The sequence below is a fragment of the Mya arenaria genome, chromosome 3, assembly GCF_026914265.1.
Source record: "Mya arenaria isolate MELC-2E11 chromosome 3, ASM2691426v1".
Lineage (NCBI taxonomy): Eukaryota > Metazoa > Mollusca > Bivalvia > Myida > Myidae > Mya > Mya arenaria.
The window spans coordinates 43658779-43682335 of NC_069124.1; the positions used below are offsets into that span (position 1 = coordinate 43658779).

Here is a 23557-nt window from a genome sequence, read left to right on the forward strand (position 1 = left end):
CAAATACACCATGGCTTACATATATCACATATTGATAACATTTACGGCTTACATACAAATACATCATGGCTTACATATATCAAATATTGATAACAGTTACAGCATACATACAAATACACCATGGCTTACATATATCAAATATTGATAACATTTACGGCTTACATACAAATACACAATCGCTTATATATTCCAAATATTGATAACATTTACGGCTTGCATACAAATACACCATGGCTTACAATGATCAAATATTGATAACATTTACGGCTTACATACAAATACACAATGGCTTACATATATAAAATATTGATGACATTTACGGCTTACATACAAATACACCATGGCTTACAATGATCAAATATTGATAACATTTACGGCTTACATACAAATACACAATGGCTTACATATATCAAATATTGATGACATTTACGGCTTACATACAAATACACCATGGCTTACAATGATCAAATATTGATAACATTTACGGCTTACATACAAATACATCATGGCTTACATATATCAAATATTGATAACAGTTACAGCATACATACAAATACACCATGGCTTACATATATCAAATATTGATAACAATATGGATTACTTGCAAATACACCATGGCTTATTTTCCTTTTTGGAAGCACTAAATGGTGATCCTTTTATTTTTTAAGTCACGTTCATTATTTGCATGACAAAAATTGAACAAGAAAACCATCACATACAACACTTTCATCGTAAATTCATTGCATTTATATGAGATACATATAATAAAGCCTGACTTACATAGAAAAGATATTGATAACATGTTTGGCTTTTACTTTCAAATATACAATTTGACTCATAATAATAGCATTTTGGCTAACATGTCAAAACACCATGACTTCCATCAATCGAAATTGATATTGAAAACATTACGGCTTACTAGCAAATACACCAAAATTACATAGACACGAAATTGTGTAATTGCATTGAAATTATTATGATAGCTAAATAATCAAAATATCTTACAATAAACCAGTCAAAATACATTTCCCAGTCTTTAGAATATATAACCCGGCTACAATTTAACCGCGTTTGCAAACATTTGCAGGTTTAACAAAACACTCGCCAACTTCAAAGGATTTCAGCACAGGTTCCAGAGTCTGCCTCCAATAACGCCCGAATTAACTTCTTCCTCGCTCAAACAAACGTTTATTGTGTTGTAATTAAAAGTTTGGTAGCTGCTTGTTTACCGGAAACTTGAGTAGGAGTGAAAAAATGTTGTGGCTTATGTTTGCCGTGTAGGTCGAAATCACATTTAGTCTTGATATTTACAATTTTATGATGGATCGTTCCGTGTTTTTTCTTGGAATTATTATATATTTGTTTAACGGTGTTAGCTTTGCCATTGGTCGAAGGTAAGTTTAATTAGATGTATTTGTAAACATATTATTTTTCCCAGCAAAAATAAAGTTCACGTACAAGGATGACGTATATTTGGCCAAATTGGAAACGTACTGAGTCTTGTAGGCTTACGATGTATTTGTATCTGAAAGTAGAACCCACGGCAAAATAGTAAATATTCTCAACGTTTCCCTTGTAGTTTTCTTTGAACAATTTAATGTACTCTCGCGCACAGTGTTCAGAAATTGGCCCAGGAAGAGCAACATGTGATAAGCATATAGAGAGCTGATTTTTCTACCTTCTGTACCCAGTGCGTAGGGGTGAATGGAGTTTTATTAATGAACCTGTGCAACAGTGCAAACATAAAAAATAAGATCCAAAAGTTATATCAGTCACTGAACATTATATATATCATATAAACAAACAAATATGATAAATAAAAGACTGATAAAAATAATTCATATACTCTGAAACTATTCTGTTGCCTTTGTTTTCAGGTTTTATATTTAGTGCAATATGTTCAGACAGTTCGATCATTATATTATTTCTTCTACTTTTAATGCACAAACTGTTTCCTTTTCAGCGGGTATCTGCTAACATTGCCTCAGGAACTCCAAATCGGGGCAAATGAACGTTTCTGCCTTAGTTTGTACAACGTCTCATTTGACGTCGACATCACTGTCAATATAACATGTTACGGAAGAGACGTCAGACATCAGCCACCGGCGTTTAAGCAAGGTTTGTTAATACAGTATATGTTTTTATTGTAAAGTTATTGTTAACTGTTCGAATTAAAGATGGAATATTCATGATTAAGTGAGTGAATATGAACAAAAAATATATATGTTTCTTCTTAATAAGGGTATGTACATAGACGTTATTACAAAACTTAAAACTGAATTAAGACTGGACATAGATTACCTTTAGCATTGGACATAGTTAAAGCTGCACTCTCACAGATTGAACGATTTCATAACTTTTTTTTCTTTTTTTATCTTGGAACGAGCCAATTTATGCGAAAATGCCTAGAATTCAGTTAAATAAGACTGCTGACAAAAATTATATCGCAGATTTTTACATTTTAGTTAAATAAAATATGTTTGAGGCATTTTTCTTAAACCGTTCGTAACGCTTTTAGCCATAAAACATTAATTTTCGAACGAAAATCAGCGGTCTGATCTTTTGTCAACAGTCTTTTATCACTGGTGTGCAGATATTTACGGTAAATTTGTAAGAGTGCAGCTTTAGAGTGATAGATTAATAATGCCTATCATGTGTTTCTGCGAAAGATCCGACCCTCTGTCTCGTGCATAAGCCCATTACGACGCTTGTCGAGTTACTGGCCACGCAGCGTGCACAAGGGTCAAATCTTTCGATCCGGACCTGAAACACATATTGATCCTTTTTCTTGCGTACCTTAAATTTTCAGTTTTTGTAAAAATTAATGTAGAAATGGTATTGCTGTACCAAATAACACGTGCGACGTTCTTTACTGACGACATGATGTGAAGTAATTTATTTCAATGATGACGTAAAATAGTTCGTTTAAAGACGTAAAATAGTTCGTTTAAACTCGCGTTTCCAAAGTTTATCAAATTTGATTTTGAACTTAATAATGTTTTGGAATTATATATTAAATTTGACATTTTTGAAATGTTATTAGTTATAATTCATTAACTGTTGAGCAGCAAGATGTGACTCGTCTTTTATTATTAAGAATTGTTAAGCCGTGCCTAATATCAGTGTGTGTACACCATGTGAGAAATACGTAACATTTATGACGTAATTTATCACTCGTTATACACACACTGAATATTACTCTTTTGTCACATGTAAGCTAATTTGCGACCAAATCCACGCAATGTCTTCGGCAGTTCCATTTGAATGTTGCAGAGGGGAAAGGGTCTGTGTAGTCTGTCAGAAGTAATTACAGGACAGGGCGTGATTGCGCCGTAAAATATCGCGAAAAGCGTAGGTCGCCATACAATCAAGCATGGATATATATATATATATATATATATTACGCCTGCAATATAAATGACGCAACGCCATTGGTCCAGGACTGGTCACGAGGTGACCCCACATTTCTCAATATTGAGTCACAGAATTTGAAATGTTTTAACATGTAAACAGGTTGTCGACGTGGTGTATACGATATGGGGATAAAAGGTGACCCGATATGGGATATACGGGGCGCAGGAAACCATATTCGGGTTCGAGCTTCGCTTTTCTTACCCGATATATTTTCCTTTGCCCCGTATATCCAATACCTACTAACCCCGTAACTTATAATATTTTTAGGACAAGGTGGATGTTTTATGTGGCGTATTCCGGAGTCCCTTGCGGCCGGAAAATGCGACTTCCGTATGATTGGCGGAGGCGGGTCTTGGGAGATAGATGACACGAGACCAGTGGACGTGGTTGACACGCACCAGATCACGTACATACAGACAGACAAACCCCTCTACAAACCCGGGGACAAAGGTTTGGAAATGACAGTGGTCATTAATTATACTGGCGTTTCTTTAAGACACAAGTCGAGGGGACGAAACAAAATGATTCTAACTAATACTTATTCACTTAGTCATTTAGACCCGTTACGCTTGCTTCTATTGATATCTAGCGATCTACTGACTTATTTGAGCGCACTTTTTACGAGATCTTTATCAGATCTTGACCGTGTTGAAATATTAAATAAATTAAGATTGAATAACATGTACTCGAGATTAAAAATCGGTTAAATAAATTTATATAAACAGTAACAAATTTGAGTGTGATATTGATGTCTTCCATTTCGGTTATTGACCTGTCTTGTGAATATTAGTTCCTTCTTGAATAGGTCGAATATTTACATTTTTTTCGATTTTTTCAGTTCGAATTCGTGTTCTCACAGTAACTCAGGATTTGCTTCCTATTCAGGATAAGGTATACTGTTCTTTTGTACTTATTAAAGATTATTATAATTGAAATGTTCTTAATCCTTATATTTCTTGTATTACATGGGAAAAAGTATACAATAATTGAGCTCGATTTTACAGTCAAAACGTCCCAAAGACAAAACACCCTTGTTCAAAACGTCCAAATTCTAGTCAAAACGTCCCGATTATGGATTCAAAACGTCTCCAAAAAGTGTTTTGATTTGATGTTATGAATCACGTATATGGTTTTAAAGCATGAAAAGGTTTTCGAAAAACCATTCCAATTGCATGAATCAAGGACGTTTTGACCTGCAACCGTTGAGCTCCACTGTATTTGGTTTTGCTGACTTTTCCAAGGACGCTTGTGTCAGGTCAAGGTCACATTTAGATGTCACCCAGAATAAAAATAAACGGAAAAAATGTACTTTATCAGGGAATAAAGGTCACAAGGGGAAAAACTCTGCTCAGTTTATTTTTCGATTAAGAAAGATTTTGTGTATGCTTCACACTTAAACGGACTCAAATGTAATTTGTATAGGCATAATAAACATTATTGTAAAAAATGTACGTGTTTAAATCATTTGAAATCCATAGGCTGTATTCTTATAATTATGAAAAATACATCTTCTCTTCGTACCTCGTACATACTAAACTATCTTACATAATTAACATATATAATTACAATACAATTGAAGTGATTGCAAAGTATACAATTTACTTTTTCCCTGCATTAGCTTCAGTGCTGATAAAATGTTTTAGAATAGTTAACAATTCTTAGTTTGATTTTCACTTATACATATTATGTAAAAGCATCAATGACAACTTTTAATGCATTCAGGAAATCATGCCTCTAGCATACAAGCAATTTAAGAGCTAACAGGTTTCAATAAAATGATTGATCAAAATGTACAAACTTCATATTATAATACCACAACAGAAAAGTGCATGAAATAAATTGCCCTTTGCCACATGATCGTATAATTAGGGCGTGTAACTATATAAGTGCACAAATAGTTTGCAAAACTGTATAAGATCGCTTGTTGAGAATGCACAACCAATCTATTGTTAAAACAAATGAGTTATAATCCGGGTTCAATTGGCCGCATACTACAAATGGAATGTTGAGAAGCTATGAGCAACAAATTTGATAGTTTGTCTATAAATTGTTATACGTTAGCCCACGTTTATTATTTAGAACACTCACTGCTCTCAATTGTAGTTAATCTTATAGGATGGCAAGGTTTTTTGTTGTATTTTTTGTGTGTTTTTCTTCAAATTCGACGTATGTTTTTTTTTGTAATTCAGCAATCATGCGTAATTGGTTTTAATCATGTCTGAACAGAGGTTTGGCTTGAAGACATAACATAATCTTGAATGCTTAAAATCAAATTAGGCGTAGTTTAAGGGCCGGTGACTGCTTTGATTTGATAATTGCAAGCATTAGCCTGATTAGTGTTCACAATTATGTACTGACAAAACCTCTGTTTAAATGCACAACAATGAAATCAATAACGACCTACTGCTGAACAAATAGTGCCATTGTTTTGGACGAAATGCCGTATTGAACACCAACTACATGTTTCCACTTCTAACCTATTCTGTGTTATTGTTTCTACTGCCTTTAAGTATATGATTATCTTTCTGAAATGTATTAAGTTTTATAGTGTACGTACGAAGGGCTGTCTTTCAAAATGAGTTAAAGTTAGAAATAATAAAGTTTAAACATTTATCTTGTGTAAGCGCTCACTAAATATATTTAACCCTTTAGTGGTCTACATTTTATTGTGTTAACTATCCTGTAACTGGACTCTGTAGCATATACCATTCCACCTAATATAATTCAATCGCGGCTGACAGCTAATATTCCGAACTAAATGTAATGGACAACAGTAAAAGTGCCTTCTTATTTGACAAAAATTAAAATGTTTACCACTAATATCCATTAGTTCAAAAATAGTATTTTAAACAGTTTAAAATCATGAATTACCTCCTATAATTGTAATTCAATGTTTTTGGTTAGTCATGATCATTCAACGTCATCTGGACTGACGATATGATTTTAGAAACGTTTTTAACTTCGACCCCTCCGTGACCTTCCGTGACCGTGCATGTGCAACGCGTTACGGTCATTGATCATAATGGAATATACATTACTGTATGAATTCACATATAAAAACTCACATTGTCTGGACTGATGATATCATTTTAGAAACGTGTTTAACTTCGACTCTTCCATAACCTTGCAGGTGGAACATGTTACGGTCATTGATCCTAATGGAATATATATGAAGCAATGGACCAGGATTCCCGTACAGAATGGTATGACCCAAAATGATGAAGGCCCTATAAGTTGTTTAGTTGAATGTCATGCAACACATTGTATGAAAGTTATCCTTGTTTTAAGAAATCATTCGAGTCAAAATGTTGACTTCCGACGTAGCATTTATGACGTAATTTATCTCGTGAAATATACGCACTGTTATTGGATGAATATTGGCCAATCAATAAACGTTTCGGTAATCTCTAACCAAACTAAAATACCAAGTGTTATACCATTTGCTGCTGTTGTAGTGTTGCTGGCGGATATTAAGTAATAGTTAGATGAATAATAATGGGCGTAGTGAGCATAGCGAACCAGCTATTATTACTTTCCTGAGTTTGATCAGGTGATTAGTATCCTCAAACACTTTGGCAATATTGTCTCCCAAAAAACTGACTTAGAATACAACCTCATTGGCTGATACAATGACGGCGCAAAATCTGACTCAGGGAATGTGCATTCGAATGAGTGGCAGTAGGCGGACCTTTAAACACCCGCGAAAGGTGAAATTCTTAATGATTAAGTCTAGTGCTTAATGATTGCCTATCTGCAATATCATTGGTTTAAATGTAGGTTGTATTCTATAAAACAATGTTATATCATTGATACTCATGTAGGCTCGTCTTTCATCGAGAGTCAAAGTGGTTTATTTCTAAGTATTTAGTACTTTTAGCATTTAATTACCATATGATATAAAGGTTTATTTCTAAGTATTTAGTACTTTTAGCATTTAATTACCATGTGATATAAAGGCTAATTGCTACAAAGAAGTGTTTTCAATGGGAATTCACTAGCAAATTAAGAAGAAGTATATAATTTGACTGAGCTAGTGTAATCAAAAAGATAATTGAATGATTAAATACATATTGGCTAAACCTTCTAACACATTGTTATCTATTTTTAACAGGTTTGCTGAATTTAGAATATCGGCTTTATGCTGAACCCTTACTCGGTAATTGGTCAATTGAAGCACGTGTAAATGGCCGTACCACTGTTCAAAATTTCATCATTAAGAAATACGGTAAGTGATACATAGTCAAGCAATCGGAACAATCCGGCCTTCATCCATCGAAATCTATATTGTTTGTATATGGACGATGGGCAATGTCAGATTTTTAAAAATTTAACTTCTCTGCAATTAGATTGCATAGTAATTTTAAATTAGTAGTTACGCCTAGGGACTTTGCTTGAAGGAATCTTTATCATTTATGCAAAAATACACTTCTCTGGGAATGTATTTAAATTTAGTAATATTATATATTTCACCTTAAAACGTTACAAGTACGTAATATTATTATTATTAATTTTAAGAACAACTTGTACTGGCATACATCCGAGGTTGTTGTCGCCGGAAAAGGGCCTATGTGTTTCGATTGTTTGCCAAGATATCATTGTAAAAGCAAGGCAAAATGAATATTGGTTTATTTTGGTGAGTTGGTAAGTCAAACAACAAGATTGGTTAATTTTGTTTAATAAGAAAACGTTCAATCTTGTCGACCTACTTAAATAAGAGCGGACAAACATCGTCCGCAGCCGCAGATGTTTGTTTGTGCATTTGCAGCAGCATGGTTTATATGTTCTGTGGAAAAATATACATTTAATGGCCTTGTCCCTTATATTTCATGGTCAAATTATATAATGTTTCTTTTAACAATTACAGTTTTGCCGAGGTTCCAGGTTGATGCTACACTACCGGACGGTCTGACAGTTGACACAAAGTCTATCGACATTAACATATGCGCCAAGTAAACATAGACTTCTTTGATACGTTGTTATTTTATTTCATATTGGATATAGGGAAACTCCTACTATAGTTTGCATTTCAAAATTGCTGACACTGGTTCCAAAACTTGGGAAATTATATTCGATACGCAAACACAAACATAAAATTCAACGCACTTTTGCATGTATATAGCTTATCATTTCACCAAGACATTTCTTATCATGTCACTAGTTATACCCATGTGTGGTTTAGTCATATACTCTTAGTATCAAGTGAACGGGTACGGCTTGATAAATACTTATATAGAAAACAAATGATTGAAAAGGCTCTATAGATAAATGTATTGTAGTTTGTAAGTCTGATCTTTATTTCAACTGCGATTGGTCGTAATGTCTATTTTTTCGAAGGCCAGAAAAGCTTGTGTATAAAATGTGTTCGGTACATGTTTCGTATTGTTTCTTTAATCATAAAAGCCTTTTGGTTGTCCGGTTAGCGCAGTGGTTAGTGCACTTGCTTCTCACATAGGCGACCCGGGCTGGGCGCATGTGAGTTTGGTTGTGGTCACCAAGCCGGACAAGTGGGTTTTCTCCGGGTACTCCGGTTTCCCCCACAACACAAGACCACACTCTCGCGTAACATCGTGCCAACGAGAGTGATTAATATAAGTTGAAATAACTTGTTTCACAATAGTTGTAAAATTAAATAAGTTTAAATTAAAAGCCTTTTGAATGGTATTAACAAACCACCATAATTAGACCTTGTATACCTAATTATAAAGTATTTTTGTGGTATATATGATGTAACCAAAGCGGCTAACTCTCAGATAAACATTTTAAGGTACACGTTTGGAAAGGTTGTCGAGGGAACAGTTAATGCGTCCGTCTGCCTGCAAAACCAGGAGACAAACTGGTACTGTTTGGAGCAGCAAAGGCCTTGTGTTAACTTCTATGTGCAAGTAAGTACTATTACCCAAGTTATCTAGCCATTTTGTTGCAAAAATAGGGATTTATACATGGAAAAAACTGATAGCACCTATTATCGAAGGCAGAAACTAAACACGTAAAAAGAACATGGCAACTGTAATAAAGCAAGTCGAAAATTAATAGTTTAATATATGTTGCAATAGTTTTACCGTATTTAATAGTATATTTAAGAAATTAAGTTATAATGAAATTATAAAACAGTTAACTGGGATGCTTTCAATTCAGAAAATCTTTTTGTAGATATGCATATATGGTTCTCAATAAAGAATACATAAAACATTTTCGGCTTGATAAGTGTATATTTCTCTTTTAATACTTCCAAATTATTTTGTAACACCGTATCGGGGATAAGGTGTGGTCGAGCTACATTGTAACATATAGGCGAGAGCACAAATTAAAGACTCTTTGTAATAGACAAACCTGTCTTTTCACAGTTGCGGGGCTGCCACCAGTTCAACGTGGAAACGTCCCGTCTGAACCTGACGGATCGTACCTTCTCCCTTCTGTGCAGGCCACGCCTACACCTGGATGTTAACGTCACTGAAAAACATACAGGTGATATACGGGTTTCGCAATCATAACACACCTATATTTAGTTTAAATTCTCAAGAAAATAGGCCAAAAAATACACTTAAGGAGGGACATATAACGTAACAATACGATAATCCATTCGGAGCTCCTCGGCCATTTTATCGAAAACAACCTCGGATGTATTTGGACGGTTTACATACTCAAAAAGTGCCACGTTTAAGTCCGCTGCAAGTAGATCGCGTAGTAATTTTATTAAGCAGTTAAATTTTATGACTTTACTCGTGGGAATCTTAATTTTGTTTACAATAATTCACTTCACTGGCAATCAATTTAAACTTAGATCAATAAATACAACTCTAAAACAATACATTTAATAAATGATATAATTCAAAAATTTACGAACTACTTCAACTGATGTATGATATATTCCGAATGTACGATAATCAATACGATAATGCAATCGCAAACTGAGTGATCTCCCTTGACGTGCAAAGAAAACATTTGCAAAACTTTACCTAAAAGGGTGAATTTCAGCATTGTTTTTATATTTGAATGTATTTTTACACATATTCATGCAGTTCTCCAAATGAAAAGAAAACCTTTTTTTAAATGACGTCAGGTGATTTTTACTATCATCGCATGATAAGCGTGGTGACAGTGATTACTGTATGGCAAAGGGAAGTAATCGATGTGTAAAGTTCGATTCTTATGTCTAGGTTTATGACACGTTGAGGGCAAGCCACATGCCTGTGAATCAGTCTACTATGAAAAGGATCATAGGTCAAATGCATATGTATGATCGGTGAATAAAATAATTGGGGATTTAAACGAGCTTGAATTCCAAATGAATTACTCCGATTGAATGATGAGTTTATGAATGTTCAGAGTACTATGCAAATTTTTCGCTGTCTTTTAATTCTAAGAAAAAGTTTGTTTTGTCTTTGGACTGTGCAATGTACTGTACGTGTATTGTGACATTAAATACGATACAAGGAACAGCTGAAGAGATAACCAAGGTAGTTTAAGATTGGGCAAGAATGACAACTCCGTCTTTCCGAACCCAGGAAATAAAAGCTGCTGCTTTCCCTTACATTGGAAATTAGAAGAAATATACTGACCGTCAATGGAAACGCATCATAGGTTGATCCGATGTCATGTCGTTATTTTTTGTTATTTTGTTCTGCGTCCGATATCACAAAAATACAAATCTTAATCTCATTATAAAACTCATTTCACCGCTCAACATCAATTGTTACTCAAAGCCGTTTTTGTTTTCACTCATTCTTAAAGCGTATATTCTCTCAGAATGTATTGATTACAAACTTTAGTCAACGATCTAAAGAAAAATAATATAACAGAATCGATCTCAACTCACTGTTTTTGATCAATTGGCCAAGTATACTTTAGCTCTTGAATTATTTTTTGTTTCGAAATATCAATCAAAAGTTTAAATGAACATGCTCCTTGAGACATTACGATCTTCAATCCAATACGGTCAAACCAACACCCAGTTGACCATATACCTTGACTTGTACTGTCGACTGCAATAAACAACACTTTTCACTAGAATATAATTGCCGGTAAACTGTCAACATGCTATGCTTTTAGAAATCCACATTTCATGAAAAATACATTGGAATTCAATAAATCTCTACATTTCTCTATTTGTCCATACCCTGTCAACTTGAATAATATTGCCAGCACAATCTCAAATAGTGACAAATGCTCAGGAATCTTGACTCAAACGTGTTCACCCCCCCCCCCCCCCAAAAAAAAAACAAAAAAAAAAAACGTGTAGTGTACACAACCTTTGTGTATTGATCTTAATGTAATTGCGTAATTGTATTATCCGATCGCCGATCTGAATATCCTGCTGTGCAGTTTCGGAGGTTTAAATATAGAAATGGACCCTAAATGGCCCTGAGCCAATAAACGAATAAACAGGAAATTGACCACCAGTGCAATTAGCAGGATATGCACAGCAGGGGATTATCATGGCAAACATTCCTTAAACTAGGCCTTTAAAGCAGGGCGTTAGTATCAACATTGTGTAAAACGTTCCCTGTTTCGGCATTTGCATTTCTATTTTCCAATAATAATAAATGAATCAGGGCTTGTCTTATGCAACGTTTGAACTGGTCTGAACCCGGATATCGTTCCACGAAATGTTTTGTTGTGAGACAAGTATCCCCTGAAATCGTTATATCAGATGAAAATCTATTTCATTGTTTGCCGTGTGTGCATGCTATCGCAGAAAGGTTTGATGAATTACATAATCCTTATGCATTTTGTTTAAAGTACCACATTCCTTTAGACATAATCAAAACGCCCAGCAATATATGATGTCACTCATTAACCGTAACCCTAGGAAAGTACAATTTTGAGTTTATTTCCTTTGATTTTGCCTAAAAAATTTTTTTTAAAACAAATATGTAATGCTTGGTATTGTTGTCGCGTTGTGAACTTGTGAGGCTCTTGTTTAGCGTTTGTTTGGATTTGATCCTTATACGTTTAAGCATTAACTTGGTTACTGTTCAGGCCACTAAGCTTTCTCTGTAGTTCTCAATGTTGTATTAAATTATTTGTTTGTAGTTTATAATGAAAAGGATTTTCCAAACACGTGTGAAAATGCATTTAAAGATTATAATCTTCATACTGGTCACCGACCTAAAATATGTTTATTAGTTATGGAGTATCATCCATTGTTGATCAGTTACTTTACTTCGACGTCAAGGTGTGACTGTCCATGACGTGTTTGAGGGTCCCGGTGTTTGGGAGGAGCGGGTCAAGATGCAGATTCTCTCCGACAAGCACTTTCGGCCCTTCTTTCCCTACGTTGGCAAGGTGAGTGGTTCATAAATAGCTGTAGTTGTATTTGTATTGTCTTCCTCTGGTTACTTGCGTTTTCTTGTAACAAAACTTACTATCGTAACAGTGAAAGCCATGCTTTGCATGTAGAAATGTCCGGATACTATTACCAAATGTACCAATTTCCGAAGGAAAGAATATTGGGGTTGTATCTGACACAATAAGACAAAACAGTTCGGTCGGTAAACATGTAAATTCTGATAAATTTCATGAATGATCTAACAATCTTCAATGTACATAACATACAACAAATGGCGAAATGAATGTGGAAAATCCCATATGAACGTATTAAATAATGTACCTAAATTGCGACTACCTACTTTTTTATATGGATTTACTCTGCAGGTTCATGTGTGGAAGCCAGATGGTTCCCCATCAATTGGGGAGCGGATAGAGGTCGCTGTCAATGAGCTGGGTATCAGCGTCAACTTGGTGACAGACACTTCCGGACATGCGCATTTCACAATACAAAATTTGACGCAGGCTACACCGTATTTCGTAATAAATGTAAGTAATATAAACCCTAAAATGTAATTCGTACTAAAGAAAGAAAATACAACCTTATTCTCTGCTTGTAGATAAAAGTTAACCTTACAAATCTACAAACTTACAGTGTTTTGTCTGCTTGTTTTTTCCGGCATAAACCGTGATAATTTGTGTCATAAATGCTACGTCGGAAAGCAACATTTTGTTTCGAATAAAGACTTTAATAAAAAATAACTTCACTTTCTCTTCACCGTTTAAAATGAATCATAGCCAGTCTACGCCGCTTACGGAGCCCCGCCTTCTGTCTTTTACCAGAGTTTAATTGAGAGTTTAGTTTCTTAAATCACTTCGACAAACCTTTTCACAATACGACCGTCTGACGGAGCACTGTCAAAATATTATTTTGGAGACAGGTTTGTCGAAGTGTTTGTGATAAGTAACCACCTAATCAAACTCCAGTATTAAAACGAAGGCGGGGCTCTGTAAGCCGCATACACTGACCTTTGATTTATTGAAAATGGTGAAATAAAAGAAAAGTTATCTTTGATTTAAGTCTTTAATTTAAGCCAAATATTGCCTTCCGACGTAGCATATATGACGTAATTTATCACGTGGTATAGACACACTGTTATTCATACTCTCCTGTATAAAATGCGATTTATTAGACTCATATGGCGCATATATGCAATTTTCAATAAGACAATTTACAATTGATGTACATCAGGCCAGATCTCTTGACAAAGAGTACACAGACAACAAGATTTACACGATATACCCGGCCAAGGCAAGACGTCACGTAAAGCAGTGGTTTTCGCGATCGTTGTCGTACGTACAGCTGTATACCTCATACCGTGAACGACGTCACTGTGGCGACAACGTACACGTGCATGTGACGTATTCACTGCGACCGGAAGCCAGTATTGCATCTGCGTACTACCAGGTAAATGCAGATGAACTAGACAAAAAAGAGATACGAGAAATAAGTTTAAGTTGTTAGAGTTATTTTAACGGCAGGAAATCTCCTATGAAAAAAAATAATACCCACATGTATATACCCATTAAAAGCCCATACGCAATACATATCGATTCAAACGGCAGTCTGTTTTCCTCTCCGGTCCAATACGGCCGTATTCCATATTGCTTACGTCAAGTTATAACAAGTATCTCTGCACCAGGTTTAAAAGACGTCTTAAACAAATGCGTCAATAAAGTGATATCCAATATGTACGCATGTGTCATTTAATTAATCTTACCCAGCAATGCAACAGGTAAAATTGCTTAAAAGATACCTTTTTTGCTCCGGAATGTCGTATTTGACTCTTGTGGATTCTTTTGCAGATTTTGATTTCACTCGGCTATACCCTCGTAAATTCCGAATCTGAAAATCCACTCAAATCGAATTCATCCTCCCGGTTCAAAACTCAGTAATAACATTATACATAAGAAACAAATGCGACGGAAAGCGTATTGTGTATCACACATAAACAAGACATACTAGACATTTAAATTCTACCGGTAAAATATATTATTTTCTTTTTAGGCTAAGGTCGAAATTATCTCCTTTTAGATATATTTGGTTATAGTGCATACAATTTATTTAGTTTTTCATTTGAAAAATAGAACTGGGTATTCCGTTATTATTTCAAATTTTATAAGGTTTACTATCTTTGTTATTTTTTATTTTTTTGTACATTTTTAGCTAGCTCTAATTACATTATAATGTACAATACAAGACATATATCACTATTCTTGTGTTCTGATATGGCTGTATTTGAGGTTGGCTTCCTTTAACATGAAGTTTGTCTGACGTAATCAATTTATATTGATGACGTTTAGAGCAAATTTTAGCATTGTACCGAGGCTATGAATGTGTAGTTTTTATTGAGTTTGATGCTTTGTCATCATACAAATAATCAATTTATTAACTCATGGCTCTGTTAATATTGTCAACATCTACGTTATATTCCGGCAGGTAGCTAGCATTGTGTTTTACAGTTGGTATGTTTATAACAAAAAATACTTCAAATCATTTCTCAATTTCATTCTTTATCTCAAGACATTCTTTCCACATAACAGTATTGCATGATTCAAAACTAAATATGTTTTACTCTTTTGAAAAACTCATTCACTGATACTTTGTGTTGATAAACAACATAGCTGATTATTGATAGGAAAGGTATTATGAGAGCTGATTATTGATAGCAAAGGTATTATGAGAGCGCTTTCCAGTGTATAAAATATATTAATAATGTTCTCATGAGTTATAAAATAACTTAAGTCTGTCCGTGGTATTGGAACCTGGTTCCAACATGACAAAGTTTCTTGTATCTTACAGCTCATCTCAAAAGGCAATATCCTTCAATTAGAAGACATCACATCTAATCTGACCCTTAGTAGAACATTCAGACCAAGGACCAACGGAGTCCTCCTTACAGCTTCTGTCGGAGCAGGGACACAAGAAGATATTGATTTCTTTCCTGATGACAACTACGGCGTGGCTGGGCCGCCTGTAAGTGAGGGCAAATCGTATTTAGCCGGCCCTCCCGGGTCTGAGGGAGCTAAAATAGGGCCTCCAGGGAGACCGGGGTCAGAGGGGCGTGGTACAGGTGCTCCTATACCACCTTTTCAAAATTTAGAGTTGGATGACAAAAAGGGTAAGTCCCTCTTTTTGGTTTATTAAACTACATCGATTTCTTACTATGTAAACAATATCACATTTGTATCTAAATTGCTAAAATATAATTTACATTGGCATTTGTTTCATTCGAAACACTAGTATATGCCTCTGTTGCATTTAAACCATTTAATCCTTTTATTAACTTCTTCAAAGATCAATATCTATATCATATTGTAACATTTTGCTAATGAATTAATTAATAATCATTTCTGGTAGTTATTTAAGGAGTACATTTTTCGGTTGAGAAATAAACTACACCTGGTACTAACTTCTCATTTATAACATATATTTTCCAAGAGAGTATTAGTACTCAAATCGAAGAAGACACATCGAAACCTGCTGAAGAATTCATAGACCTTTCACCACCAGCACTCCAAGAGTTCACAATAAGTCAAGTGCTTACAAGGACAATGACCCCGAAATTACGAATCCTTGTCTACATGGCGACTTTGGATGGGGAAATCGTGGCTGACTCGATCGACCTTGATATCATGCAATGCCATTCAAATAAGGTATGTTTACTGCATGTTAAAGGGTTAAAAAATGTTTGGTTTCTTTCAGTCCAAACCGTTCCGTTTTCTTCCCGCCCGACTTTGTGTATTATTGCCATTTGGACTATTTTCCTGACTGTTTTAAATATATTTGGTAGTGTCTTGCTTTGGAAAAGCGTGTATAAATATTGGTTTTACCTTTAACAGGGATCACTAGTTAATGTTAATCCAGGCATTTCAGACACAGCATAAAACACTGACACCCTATCATAGTATCCAAGGGCAGTGAATCGGAGGCAAACATATGTAATAGATTTGGCCTATTATGATAGGTCGCAGCAGGAGTTTGTATGTTTAGGATAATTGTTATTTCAAAGTAGTTCTGCCTCAAAAGAACAAAGCTGTCGAACCTGTACTTAAGGTATCAAAATGTTCCCAGGTACTGATATATCATTATCAGTTTCATTTTATTGCTATAACATGTTCACAGTTTGTCTTTGACGCAATACAAGGAATTGGTTTTAACAACGTGTTTAGGGCGTTGACACAAAACGTGTTAATGCCAGGACAAGACTCCAAGCCATGGCCTAATGTAAACTAACGAATACAAAAAATAACAACACGAAATGTCTATTTGCCTAGTAACGAAACTGGCATTGGGACAATTGCTAAGAACTTTGTTAAAGCTTAATAGGTGATTAATAACACCGTTGTTTAACTTAAAAAAGTTGATAAAGTGCCATTATATTTAAAGAAACAAGTACTTCAAATCACAGTTGTATTCGTTAAACCTTCGGAGCAATAAAAGGTTACAACAATAATGTTAAATACGTTTAAACACCAGCAAAGTTCTAAACACAAGGCCTGATAACCTGGATATAATTCAAAACTATTCAAGATACTTGCATGGCACTTGGTACATATAATGTTGGAGAAGAAATGCACAGTAATCTATAGAAAGGCCCATGGACGTTGTTTTTTTATTGTAAATTATGCCTATTTATCGACTGAAAGACAACAAATTAGCTTGAAATTGTGACCACGACGGTGGCGGTCATTTTAATTTCTTGATAGTTGCCTCAAGGCAGAGCGCTGGTATCTAGCTTTTTTTTGGTAAGTCATCTAAGCATTGTCATACTCCTACGTTGAATATTATCCTTCAAATATGCTGGACCAAATTTGATGGTTGCCTAAGCGAGAGGGCATTTCTGAAATAGTCCGCCACCAATTGATTTTAAATAATGTCTAATGCCGTAAGGCGTAAGGATGCTTTTTGGCCGTTTATCTACTTTCGAAAAGACAACCAAGTGAACTGAAAGCTTACTGCGCTCTGACCCAAAGCATTTCGTTTAAAGCGCATTATACATAACAGTCCTGTTGTGCAATGCTTAGGTGCAGATGTCATTGGACCGCAGCAGCGCCCGACCAGGGGAGAATGTCAAGGTGACGATGGTGGCCGCCGCTGACTCACTGTGTGCTGCTACCATGGCGGATCGGGCTGTATACATTGCGGGCGGCCTAAACATCCTTAGAGAAGAGCACGTGAACAAACGTCTTGAGGAGTATGACGCCACTTCCGATTTCATCAACGACTGGAAGTACTGTTCTGATGCATCTATTTTGCCGCCGGAATTCGCAGATCAATATGCTGGTATGATATTTTCTACATCTACGTTTATATGCCAAACAATTGCCCCTGGCGAAAATTAATCAGAGAGCCAATCCCTACCCGGTCTAATTTTGCCCCGGGATATTTACATGATAAGTGAGTGTAATGCATATTTTTGAAAAAACAATGCATATTTTTAGTGAGTTAAAAACGCACTTCATGAGTTTGCTCTTGTGCCCTCCTGCGATTGAGCACATGCACAAAAAGAACAACCAATCATTGCAAATACTCCCATTCTGCAGCTCCACCGTTTCCACCCGGAGCGCCCGGCTCAGACTGGTTCCAGTTTTCTCAGGATGCCCCCAAACGCAAAAAACGAAATATCATGCAGTACTACAGCAATATGTACGACTCCCTGCTAGCCTTTAAGGTACGTATTATTACTTTTTATGATCTACTAATTCAATTAAAGATTAATTGTTTTAGTAGTGTGGTCAATCGGATAGAACATATTTGAATAGTGAGCGATTGCTTAATGCACCAGTCATTTGTAGCCACGGCCCACCAGGTCCGGGGATAGCGGGGACTTTGACTTTCGGTCCAGCCAAGCCCGGGCAAAGTCTCCGCCCTGCGGGGACAATCTGCTGATAAAACCCCCGCCAAATGCCCCCGCACCCAAGGGACCCTAGATAAGACCAATATCCCGCTAAATTTGGCGTGAATACAAAACCACCGCAGTCACCCGGCACCGCGGGGCCACCTAAAAAGTAAAAACACGGCCCATTTCCCCGGCTATCCCCGATATACCCTGACCTGGGGGAGGGGGCGTGGTTACAATTGACTAGTGCATAAGTTCGAGGCACTTTCCTTTTATTTCGGCAACTATCGAATCCTTTTATACATAGATGAATGTTTCATATTGGCATTCACTACTTGCATATGTTATCCTAAATATTTTAACTAGAACGCTAAAGAACAACACTTCCAAGACAATTCAACGTAATATGTATGCGACAGTTATACATAGAGGCTGACGTCACATATAATTAGTCGTGTCGTCATTTGACTAATCAACAGTGTCGTCATTGTAGGATTAAATGTTTGGACGATGTTGAGTTCATCTGATTATGATCTTAATTGAAAGAGTTACGTATCGCAATGGAGGTCTAATTTTGGGTATCGTAACTATTATTACCTAACGAGGCCCTTTTTACATTTTAGGTAAGATTAATATCATATTACGTAGTATAATAAAGCATTGTATATTACCGAGTGAACACAAACATTACTTTTGGTCTTCACAATATACAATATTCTGCAAAGTTACATTGAAGCAAACATTTTTTTAATGTTTGTAGTTAATAAAAAAAACAATGATTCATTGATTTTTATTTTCTAACTCTGGAAACGACTTTCCTTCTATGGTAGCTTATTCAAGAAAGATATGACATTTTGTTACTACTGGAATTGTTTGTTTTGGAGCTTGAAGTTTATAAACTACTGGCCCCGATTTCTCGAAACTTCTTTAGTCCTTTATAACAGGATTAAGCTAATCTCACTATGTTTGTTGTTCTATAAAATGTGTTATATTTACTTCTTTAAGAATTTTTAGAAAGTATGTAGGAATAATCTGTATGATTATCAGAATTAACCATTTTTCATTGATCAAAATCCATTTTCAGTATGTATTTTGGCTAATTGAAATAAGCGACTTAAGCCTGTTAAGCTTAAGAAGTTTCGAGAAATTGGGGCCTGTTTTCTTTAAAGTACGACGTTATTGTCACACTTATTTTTTGGCTGACATAAACTGCTTCGCAAGTTTATTCTGCTAATTTCACGGGTTTATTTAAGGTTTGAATATGTTCGTATAAAGGTTGTACCGAAACACTTGGTCAGCGCATGATTAATATAATCCGCGGGTCTTATATTATCCTTCCAATGATCAAATGTTTTCTCGCACAGATGAACGCTTAATCTTAAATGCAGTTTTATACGGTAATCTTAGGAAGTGCAATGAAACTGTAAATTTAGACTTAAGGGTTTATTAACAAAACATCGAGTTAGATATGCCCTTGAGTATACATGGTTAAAAAAGACAAACATAATGACATAGTGATCAAGGTACAATTACAACGTTCAATAAATTTCAAATATATAATTATCACAATCATGATTATGAAAAAAATATATAGAACATTATGTGAGGTGAATATTTTTAATAGTGTCAGTCTCATAATACATTAAATATGTGTCCCTTATTTTTATAGCATTATTCCATGAAATGAGCTGTTTTATCAGTGAAATAACAACTGTGAAAATATCAATACGATGAAAATCCATCGTAATCAAACTTAAACGCCATTTTTTAACCAGAAAATGTTGCCAAAAATAGTTTTAAAAAGGTTGCATAAGTTTCAATAAAGATATAGTTGGAAATTAACAATTCACCGTTTATAAGAAAAATGGTAATCCTTTTTTTTAGATGTTTTCTTGAACTTTGAAGCTGAGTGTTCGAACAAAATAAATCACAGACACAAGCAACTGCTCGAATACCAATGTTTTGCTATATATTCGTTTAAACATCCATTTTAACTGTTTGTTGTTTAAATACGTAAAATAAACGTGGATATACCTGACGACTCTGAGTTTTACAAATCAGAATCAGTACCAAATGCATCTTTAATATTTCATAGAGGGCGGGAATGGCGGTACTGACAGACCTTGACCTTCTGACCCGGCCCTGCTTGCACACCGGGGACGCCCTTGGCCCTCCTCACTTTCCAGGAGACCCCAGGGGACCTATTCCGGCAGAAGGTGGCAGCATACATGCGCTTGACCTACCACAAGGTACGTAAGTTATCACAATTGACGGGAGAAAAATAGTATATCACGCGAGTGGTCGCTATATGCGCTACATGTTTTCATTAAAAAAGTTTAATTAAGGAATGAATTGCGGGGTTGATGTCATTATCGGGGTATGAACGCAATTGGGTTGGTCAATGTGTGTGGAGTCCGAAGGACTCCACGCGTACTTTAACCAAACCAATTGCGTTCATATCCCCAATAATTACATCAACCCCGCAATTCATTCCTTATATTTACACCAATAGTTCATTATTTCATTCAAGAATTGTTAAAAAAATTTCTTCATTTCATTTAAGAAAACCTTTCAGTAACCCGTTCTTACCCATTCGGTAAATAGAACGACCCGACTATAACCGGAAACAATTTTTTTCAAATGACGTCACAATAACGCGGGAAAAGATCAACCACTTGAAACCACTTTAAAACGTAAAATTGAAACACTTCTGGTACCAATATATTTAAAATATAATAAACTAACACTTTTAAAAATGTTGATCTATATTTTACGGGACCTGCAGACACAATACAACCAATAACATGATCAATAGCTTTCATGTATATTGTTATGCAATGAAATACGATCCGAACATATCCGAAGATGTTGCGTTCATCGATTGATGAACGCAATTGCCGAAAGGCAGTTCATTTAAGGAATGGAAGTTGAGTTGTAAATATCAACCGATACAGCTCTGCAGTTCGTTAATAATGATCTAAAGCATACATATTGTCCGTTAACGCGTTACACATGTTATCCTTAAATCTTATATTTTCTTATGATACGACAGTTTTAACACGAACTATGCGTTGTAGTGTATCTCATTTTAATATGTAAATGCTGCCCGCAGAAACAATGTCTTATCATTAGTATCCGACAAGTTAGGACATACATTCAGATATAGGTCTGCGTTCAAACAGTGGAGGAATTCACTACATCTTAAGTCATTAAAATAAGTTAAGTATATCATTGGTCATATGATAGTATAATTTGATATTGTCTGAACTTCTTTATTTGCATTCATGTTTCATTGATGTTATTGAAAATATAAATTTTGAATTAAAAGCACTCTGACTTTTTCTTTTAATTTAACCATGAATATTTTTGGAAACTGACCTAAGTTTAGAAGACGTTTTTATGAAGTGCCAGCTTTCTTAACTTAAGTTATTTATGGCATGGTTTTAAGTATAAAATAACACACACACAGGCGACACAAAAACTATTGATTATGTATTTGTAACGTTTTCCTTACTTCCAGAGCCGTACGATACGCAGGCGCCGGTTTCAAATCTAAGAAGGCATTTCCCTGAGACATGGCTGTGGGAACTTTATGAAATACCGTATGGTCACATTTCTTTCATTTTCTTGTCTAAATTTTGATTATAAAAATCGTAATCGATTACTTTAACGGAAGTTTATTGTCTTAACTACCTTTATAAATTATTTTAAAACAGATTAAAAAAAATATATACCCTAGTTCAATAACAAAATGGTTCATCTTTTGTGTAAAGATTGTTCATGATTTGGAATGATTAAGGCAAACTTTTATTTTCAAAACCATTGCAGTAAAAGGAGCCTTTCAATACAAATTAATTTAACAACAAAGTGTTTCATCGTTTGTCTTAAAGCTGCACTCTCATAGATTTACCGTTTTTTCAACTTTTTTTATCTTTTGTCTTAGAATTAGAAAATTTCTGCATAAATATTTGCAAACCAATGATATAAGTTTGCTGACAAAAAATCAGATCGTAGATTTTCATATTTCCGTTCGAAAGTTTATGTTACTAACGGTTTAAGAAAAATGCATAGAACATCATTTTTACACTCAAATATAAAAATCTGTGATCTATTTTTTTGTCAGCAGTCTTATATAACTCGTTTCCATGGATTCCCGCCAAAAGTGGCTCGTTCCAAGACAAAAAATAAAAAAAAAGTTGTCAAAACGTTCAATCTGTGAAAGTGCAGCTTTAAGATTGTCTATAATACAGTAATAATAAACGTTTTTTTTATAATTACCTGTGACACAGAGCAAACGGTAACGTAACCTTCACTGAGAGGATGCCAGACACAATCACAGAGTGGGTGGGGAACACTGTCTGTCTACACGAGAGCGCAGGGCTCGGGATATCTGACGTCGCTTCCGTCACAGGATACCAGCCGTTCTTTGTTGACGTCAAACTGCCGTACTCTGCTGTTAGAGGAGAACTGCTCACCGTCGACGTCAGCGTGTTTAATTATTTGCCTCACTGCGTCGCTGTAAGTCACTTTTGCGAAGTATTCTATGTAAAGGGGCTAAAAGTAGATTGATGCAAGTTCATTTTTATATACATGCATTATTATGTTTAACTCATTTGACTTTATGATAAAAACAAAAACAAAAACCTATGATTTGTGTAGAGTTAAAAACATAAAAGCCTTTACATATGTTTGTTTTTGAATAAATAGCTACATAGCCATACATTATCCAGTTAAGAAAGCGCCAAAATATAGTTTATATGTTTATGAGTTTAACCGTGTAATGCATCAAAATTAAAAAAAAATGATCAGCATCTACCTATATTTTGCCCCTTTAAAGGTTCCCTGCTTAGTACATTGTAACAACAAAAAGAAAAGAACACAATTGATCCTACAAAAAATATTATACAAAATGTGCTGCCATTAAAGGAACTGTACACCAGATTAGCACCAAAAAGTATTTTATGTAAAGAATC

The 23557-nt window shown here is 35.1% G+C and overlaps 1 protein-coding gene across 1 annotated transcript in view; it reads left to right on the top strand.

The window, feature by feature from the left end:
- Positions 1–1152: 1152 nt before the first annotated feature.
- Positions 1153–23557, top strand: part of LOC128227734 (alpha-1-inhibitor 3-like) — a 61136-nt gene continuing 38731 nt past the window's right edge. Inside the window, exons 1-19 of the mRNA XM_052938538.1 lie at positions 1153–1394; positions 1964–2118; positions 3682–3864; positions 4253–4305; positions 6545–6617; positions 7526–7639; positions 8279–8363; positions 9179–9296; positions 9759–9879; positions 12590–12699; positions 13069–13230; positions 13934–14149; positions 15545–15863; positions 16184–16398; positions 17770–18028; positions 18289–18416; positions 20680–20833; positions 22105–22186; positions 22874–23102. Of these exons, the coding sequence (XP_052794498.1) occupies positions 1318–1394; positions 1964–2118; positions 3682–3864; positions 4253–4305; positions 6545–6617; positions 7526–7639; positions 8279–8363; positions 9179–9296; positions 9759–9879; positions 12590–12699; positions 13069–13230; positions 13934–14149; positions 15545–15863; positions 16184–16398; positions 17770–18028; positions 18289–18416; positions 20680–20833; positions 22105–22186; positions 22874–23102 (2853 nt within the window). The 5' untranslated portion in view covers positions 1153–1317. The remainder of the gene's footprint in view (positions 1395–1963; positions 2119–3681; positions 3865–4252; positions 4306–6544; positions 6618–7525; positions 7640–8278; positions 8364–9178; positions 9297–9758; positions 9880–12589; positions 12700–13068; positions 13231–13933; positions 14150–15544; positions 15864–16183; positions 16399–17769; positions 18029–18288; positions 18417–20679; positions 20834–22104; positions 22187–22873; positions 23103–23557) is intronic.